Source organism: Ipomoea triloba, chromosome 4, assembly GCF_003576645.1.
Source record: "Ipomoea triloba cultivar NCNSP0323 chromosome 4, ASM357664v1".
NCBI classification, from domain to species: Eukaryota; Viridiplantae; Streptophyta; class Magnoliopsida; order Solanales; family Convolvulaceae; genus Ipomoea; species Ipomoea triloba.
Genome location: NC_044919.1, coordinates 23,255,303 through 23,263,476, shown reverse-complemented (window position 1 = coordinate 23,263,476; position 8,174 = coordinate 23,255,303). Strand labels below are relative to the sequence as shown.

General features: G+C 34.1%; 1 protein-coding gene across 1 annotated transcript; it reads right to left on the bottom strand.

Moving 5' to 3' along the window:
- Window positions 1–951: 951 nt before the first annotated feature.
- On the bottom strand, window positions 952–1,887 carry LOC116016013 (F-box/kelch-repeat protein At3g23880-like). Its single transcript, XM_031256182.1, has one exon. It carries the CDS (start codon window positions 1,885–1,887, stop codon window positions 952–954), a length of 936 nt encoding a protein of 311 aa, XP_031112042.1.
- Window positions 1,888–8,174: the final 6,287 nt, after the last annotated feature.

Below are 8,174 nucleotides of genomic sequence, written 5' to 3'. Positions count from 1 at the left end.
TTGCAGTATCTGTTCAACACAGCTGCAGTATCTTTTCAACACAACTGCAGTATCCGTTCAACACAACTACAGTTTTAGATAAATGACACGGCCTCTATTCCGCACAACTGCAATTCCTTTTCAATACAACTGCAGTATCCTTTCAACACAACTACAATATCCTTTCAACACAACTACAGTATCAACCATAACTCATGGTCCACAATACATTGTGAACCATGGTCCACAGTATAAGTACTGTAGTAACGGAACCATTCATGTAATTAACTCATTAAGAAAATTAAATGTGTAATGACATTTTAATGAATCTGATCTGTTGTTCTATAATGAAATTAAACGTATGAATGGAATCTGCCTAGGACGAATATAGATAGATTTTTGCTGCATGCATGCAATAAATTAAAACCCCCACTCCATGGAAGAAATTTACCCCATAATCATGTTTCAAACTTTCGTCTTTGTCTCCATTATATTCTTCTATCGTCAAAATTACAATCGATAATATAATCGCCCAAAGTCATAACCCTTAAGGCAAAGTCTAGTCCAAGAGTACAAAGCTTCTCTGAATCAAAACAATTTTAATGTAGTCATCAAAACATTACTCTCAAAGACTTGCATATATAGAAAACAGTGTGTCTATGCGTGTACATTTTAAAATCCAATTAAATTTAACTTAGAAACATTTCTATCTTTCCTGTTTTGCATTCACAGAAATCAATAGTTCTCACCAAACATGGCTAGTAATATTTACTTCAAAATGCACATACACAAATAACACAATAAAAATGCTATTTTATATTTAATTTAAATCAACATTGATAACCTCTAAATACACACATCCAAAAGCAAAACGTTCTTCCCCCAACATGACATGAACAATTAAATAACTTCCAACCATTGTTGTTACATTGTTGGCTGCCCGGTAGCCCACTTCAATTCATCAATCATCAATTACAGACCGATCATGGCTGGTGAAACAAGGGTCTCGATGTAACTAAATACCATATAACCAAGATTATAGGGGATGGTAAAATTCTTACCCCTTTTAGCATTAGGCCTATAGAGCTTCAGCTGACGCCCAACCATCATTAGAATATCACCATTTTCCGAAACATGTGCAATTGCGAGTTTAGAATTATATATAGCCATGTATGCGGTGTTCTCTAAACCCCGAGGAAGTGGATGATGAATTGGTAAGTTTGAAATGCAGACTCGTTTAGTCCAAGATTCTTCAACTCCATACTCATTCATCATCCAAACTTCCATTTGACTTTTGTGATGAAAACCTGCAAAAAGAAATCCTCTTGATTCACTTATACAAGTAGCAGACCCATGTTCATGGCTGGGTAACGCCATAGCTTTGGAAGTTTCAGTAGTTAAGTTAAAAGAAATTAGGTTCCAATTCCAATCACTGTCAGCTAAGTTGTTGTTGCACCAGTTGAGACAACCACTCACAAACACAGCAATTATGGGATTAACAAACCCACTACTAAGCTCTCTTTCAATTCTTTTCCATGTCCCATTCTTAAAACTAGACACCAAAACCACATTCTCATCACTATTGTCAGCATTATAAGCATAAACAACCTTGTAGTCATCATTACGCTCATCGTACCCAAATCCAAAAATGCTCAAGCAGCCTAACTGCCAGACATCTGGGATTGTCTTGAGGTTTCCATTTGATGAAGGGTTCCAAATGATTATTTGGTGCGGTTTAGCGCGAAAGCAAAAGAGCCCATTGCAAGAACCCAAAAACTCGAAACCACCTTCCGGGATTGAGACTGAACGGTCGTATGTAATAAACTTGGGAAATGATGATTGCTTGTTTTCCGTAATAGAAAACAAGGACATATAGCTAATAATCCAATTTAAACTGCTATATGTCATGACCTTATTATCCTTTTTCGATTGAAAACGTAGGTGCAATTTGACAAATTCTGGAGATGAGATTATGTCACGCCAAGCTTTTGAAACACACCTAAATTTACACAGAGACTTCACGGGCAGCATTTTAAGGATTTCCGGGATTATATCTTGATTCAAAGTTGGTTGCGGCATATGGCGCTTAGGAGTAGGGAATGACATCTTGACTGTGCGTCTAAAATTCCTTTTGCTATCTGAAAACAAAAATAATAATAGTAATTATATATTTATACCGTACTCCGATCTTTCCCACTATCCATAAGAAATTTGAGTGTTAGTACAATGGGGTAAAAGCCATACAATTAAATTACAAAAAGATTCCAATAAATATTGCTAGTGTAACATATTTGATTAATTCCAGTAGGTATATTATTATAGAATTAATTTATTTAGTTTTTAACTAATTATCAATATGAATAAATGAATATTTAATTTTTAGTTTACTTGCTAATAAGAATTTTTTTTTTGAAAATGAAATTATCCACATGTATATTATCTATTTGTCTCAGTCTCTGCTTACTATCTGTCATCCCATTAGCTACCTTCTACCTACCCCTCTACTGGCAACATACTTACTCATCAATACCTACATACGTACCCATGCCACTACAACTATTTCCATTACCATCATTTATAATCACCATTATCATTACTTATATACATTCACTTCGCTTATTCTTTATCATTATCTTCACCCACCTACCTATCCACCAAACGCCACCTACCTGCCCCAACCTTCACTATTTCCTATTTTCCTCTAATATAATCATATTCTTTTTACGCACCATGACGTATTTATTTATTCCTACTACCACCTACCTATTTAACCCACCCCCAACTATCAATGCTCCACAACTGTCTACTTACTCATTACTACATATGCATTTATTGCATTCATATTTCTTTTACTTCTTTTACTTGATAATTTTATCAACTGTCACTACATTTTTATTGCTTTATACCAATTAGTTTCATATTTTATAAATTGATAAATAAATAAATTTAAACACATTAATAGCTTTCTAGTGAAAATGAAATCTTGAAATTTTTTTAGAACTGTATATACAAAGAGAGAGAGAGAGATAAAGAGAAAGATAGAGAGAGAGAATTGTAAAGAAAAAAAAAGCCTAACACCTATTTGAAGTTTTGTAGTTTTTTCTTTTTTTTTTTTTTTTCTTTCCCACTTTTTTTTTAAAAAAACATCTCTTTCTCACTTTTAATTGCGGACAAGTTGGTAAATGCGGGTGTATTATGTTACAAAAATTTAAATCAAAATAGAAAATGTATTTAATAAAATATGTTTCGAAATGAATATATCAATGCTTTACAAATTTCAATTTCTTTACCAAGAAAATAATTTTTTGTGGTTGTTCAAATGGACAACAAAATAATTTTCAAGTGTTATAGCTAGCCAAGGGGATGAGACTAGAGATTACCTTCTCAATCTAAGGAGTTTCGGTGACCGCTGAAGAGATCGAGTTGATAGATGTATATAAACCTTGTTTTTCAATTGAGAGACGAGAGTCGAAAGAGATTGAGAGCAAGAGCAAGGATTAAAGTGAGAGGAGACTTGAGAGAGAGGATTTCAGTGCTCAGAGAGTGAGAGAGAGAGAGAGAGTGGGTAGAGGGGGGAAATGTTAAAGAGCATATAAAGGGTTCGGGTTAGACATTTGAACGGGAGGAAACGAAAACAAATACCATTTATAGAATTGGGTTGGGCCTACTGTTTTTCCATTTTGAGGGAGGGAAGCGGGATAGGGTACAGGGGATGGTAAGGAGCATATAAATAATTAGGGTTAGCGGAAATTGGGTGGGCTCACAAAAAAAAAACTACATTCAGAGAATTGGGTCTATTTGTTTTAATTGTAGAAAAGGTAAAGAGTATACAAAATGGAAATGTAGGAAATGGAAATGGAAAAAAAAATCCATACAAGTAACCCTTAAAGTATATTCGGTTTGCATAATTCAGTTTGGAGGAAAAAGAATAATATTCAATAGAGAGAGAGAGCGGGTAGAGGGGGTAAATGGTAAAGAGCATATAAAGGGTTCGGGTTAGACATTTGAACGGGAGGAAACGAAAACAAATTCCATTTATAGAATTGGGCTGGGCCTATTTGTTTTCCATTTTGAGAGAGGGGAGCGAGATAGGGTACAGGGGATGGTAACGAGCATATAATTAGGGTTAGGGTTAGACATTTGGAGTTAGAGGAAATTGGGTGGGCCCATAAGAAAATTACATTCAGAGATCAAATTGGGTCTATTTGTTTAATTAATTGTAGAAAAGGTAAGGAGTATACAACATGGAAATGTAGGAAATGGAAATGGAAAAAAAAAAATCCATACAAGTAACCCTAAAGTATATTTGGTTTGCATAATTCAGTTTGGAGGAAAAACAATAATATTCAATACAGAATCGATAAGTAAGATATAGAATTGGAATTATATTCCATTATTTTGTTCTTGGAATGAATATATTTTAGTAATTGTATTTAGATTTCGGTTCAATTTAGAAATAGAAACCACGTAAGCATTCAAATTATTGAAATATCTGATATGATAAAAGTTATTTATTCAAGGATATCATATTCTTGAGAATATTATTTTCAAGAATATATAAACTTACCAAAAGATGGAATAACCGTACTCATTCAAATTCTATACCATTCTAACGATATTCCATGAATCAAACGTGTTGTTAGTCTTTTAGATTCATGTGTGTTTTATTCTAGCTTCTTTATTGCATCTTTCATTAGCAATTATACATTCTATTACTTTTGATCGAAGATATTGAATTAAAAGAACGAGAAGATGATGATGACGTAAACATAAGTTGTACTGGTCTTTTATAAGCTTTGGGAACCCTTGCTCAAATCCATCCGATCTTTTGGAACATGCGGTGTGCTGCGAAATTTTGAACCACATCCTCGCACGTGGTTTGCCCCAAGCAGTACTTAGGCACTAGTATATGTTGGCTTGCTCATGCTTGTGCAAGGCTAATAGAAGTAGTGTGGGCTCATCGCGCAAAACACATAACTCCCGTGTAAGGTTTCCAACATGGTTATACCTCTAGCTTTATCTCGTGCCCCACCTTCTACCAGAATAAGGATAACCACCTCATAAGTGCATGAACAACCTGAAGAAAAGAACGAGTAATACCCAATTAAGATTGTCACTGAAAATGCGTGTTAGGATTAAAGAATCTTTCGACCTAGAGTTACAGCAAGATATTGCCTCACTTTCGTAACGCCTCAGTCCAAAACTCATAAGCTCAAAGGCATTCTTGGGTCCCAATCTCCTAACTTCCGAAGGTGAGATTTGGTTGTGAAGAAGGAAGCTCAGTTCCTCACCCAACTTTCATTGCGGTGGTTTACTCTCCAAAAACAAGAAAATCCTTGTTGCACACCAAGAATCATTACGTTTTTTCCTTTCATCACAAATTGTTAATTGATTGTGTTATTGAGTGGCCAACTTTAACATAATTGAATTGAATAGAGACAATTATAGGGAACACATCATGCCTATTAATTTCACACTCTTAGGATAAATGAATAAATAGTTTGGTTGTCTTATTAGGCTATTTATTTGAGCATAAACTGGGTATTCCGTAGTTATTTTAGGGCTTAATGAGTCTTCACTGTTTTAATAAATGTCTTTAAGCATATGAACATTATAGGCATGTGCCTTCAAGTCATGCAATATTATAAGGTATATAAAGGAGACATTTGATGAACTCATCATTAGAGTGCGCTAAAAGAACTTTATTTTGAGAAGCAGCAACGTAGTAACCCTAACATATCTAGTTTGCCAAAACAATTTGCCAAATCTCTATTGTAGTGTCTATCTAGTTTCCAAAGGCTCTGATATAGTTTCTGTTCTGCCAAATCTTTACTCAGTACTGTAACTGACACTAAACCTAACTAACTTATCTAGTTTGCCATAATAATTTGCCAATTACATGTTGGGATTTACAATACTTAAACACTAACAAACTCACCCTTTGCCTATTATTTGGCAAAACAACTTGAAATAGAATAATGCAATTAAACAACCAAAAAACTTAAGCAAAAGAGTAGTGACAAACATAAAGATAAAGTCCTTTCCAAAGGATAATTGTTTGAACATTACATACCCAAATAAAAGTGACCAAGCATAAAGAGGCCTGTAAAATCAAGTAGCCAATTGTCTTTAACGAAGCTCCATCAAATTATCAAACTCTCCCTCAATGTATACTACTCCCACTTTTTGTCAGGATAATATACAAAGTAAATCAAGCAGCAGGGGGTTTTTCCTCATTGACCTGATTAGCAGTAGCAACGTCTAGTTCAACATTTGAAAGTCTCAGCCGAAGTAAGACAGTAGCAGGATCAATCCGATCAGCATCCAATTGTTAACCAATTAGCCTACGAGCAACTTCAAACTTAATGCATTGCTGGGCTCTACATTAGTGGGAATGTGAAGAATAGGTTGATACATAAGCGAATTTGAACCAGGCTAGCTATGGATAAGTCTCTACAACAAATTTGATGCGATGATATTATTATTGTTTCACCCACACCAAAAAGAAAAAAAAAATTATTTCTTTCATCACCTTTAAATATGCAAATCTGGAGAGGCAATTCCGCTAACTAATTTTACATTAGTACCCTTAAATTTTATATTTACTAAATGAATATTTATTCGGAAGACTAAATTTGGAACATATTCAATAGTTAATGAATCATTTATGGTCATATTTAAAGTACATAAATGATGATAATTGTTAAAGACTAATAATCATGGGACAATTTATGGTCTAATTGAAAGTCCGAGATAAAAATTGATAAATGACAATAGTAATAGAACCATTCATGGAATTAACTCATTATGAAAATTAAATGTGTAATGACATTTTAATGAATCTGTAATTTTATAATGAAATTAAAGGTATGTATGGAATCTGCCTAGGACGAATATAGATAGATTTTTGCTCCATGCATGCACTAAATTAAAACCCCCACTCCATAGATGAAATATAACCCATAATCATGTTTCAAGCTTTCGCCTTTGTCTCCATTCTTCTATCGTCAAAATTACAATTGATAATATAATCGCCTAAAGTCATAATAATCCTTAAGGCGACGTCTAGTCCAAGAGTACAAAGCTTCTCTGAATCGAAACAATTTTAATCTCATCAAAACAGTGTGTCTGTGCGGGTACATGCATTTTAAAATCTAATGAAATTGAACTTAGAGAAACATTTCTATCTTACCTGTTTTGCATTCACATAAATCAATAGTTCTCACCAAACATGGCTAGTAATATTTACTTCATAATGCACATACACAAATAACACAATAATAATGCTATTTTATATTTATTTCAACATTATGTTATCATAAAGTCATTGATGATAACCTCTAAATACACGCATCAAAAAGCAAAATGTTCTTCCCCCAACGTGACATGAACAATTAACTTACAACCATTGCTGTTACGTTGTTGGCTGCCTGGTAGCCCACTACATCAATCATAATTACAGACCGATCATGGCTGGTGAAACAAGGGCCTCCACGTAGCTAGTTACCATATAACCAAGAGCATAGGTGATATTAAAATTCTTACCCCTTTTAGCATTAGGCCTATGGAGCTTCAGCTGACGCCTAACCATCATTAGAATATCATCATTTTCCGAAACAAGTGCAATTGTGATCCTAGCATACATATAGCCATGTATGTAGTGTTCTCTAAATCCGGGGAAGTGGATGATGAACTGGTAAGTTTGAAATGTAGACTCGTTTAGTCCAAAATTCTTCAAATCCATACTCATTCATCATCCAAACTTCAATTTGACTTTTGTGATGAAAACCTGCAAAAAGAAATCCTCTTGATTCACTTATACAAATAGCAGCCCCATGTTCATGGCTGGGTAACGCCATAGCTTTGGCAGTTTCCGTGGTTAAGTTAAAAGAAAATAGGTTCCAATTCCAGTCACTGTTAGCTAAGTTGTTGCACTAACCGTACTCATTCAAATTCTATACCATTCTAACCATATTCCATGAATCAAAAGTGTTGTTAGTCTTTTAGATTCATGTGTGTTTTATTCTAGCTTCTTTATTGCATCTTTCATTAGCAATTATACATTCTATTACTTTTGATCGAAGATATTGAATTAAAAGAACGAGAAGATGATGATGGCGTAGACAGAAGTTGTACTGGTCTTTTATAAACTTTGGGGAACTGTTGCTTTAATCCATCAAATCTTTTCGAACATG

Coding starts and splice junctions, on each gene's coding strand:
- LOC116016013 (XM_031256182.1), bottom strand. CDS start 1,887: ATGACATATAGCAGTTTAAATTGGATTATTAGCTATATGTCCTTGTTT.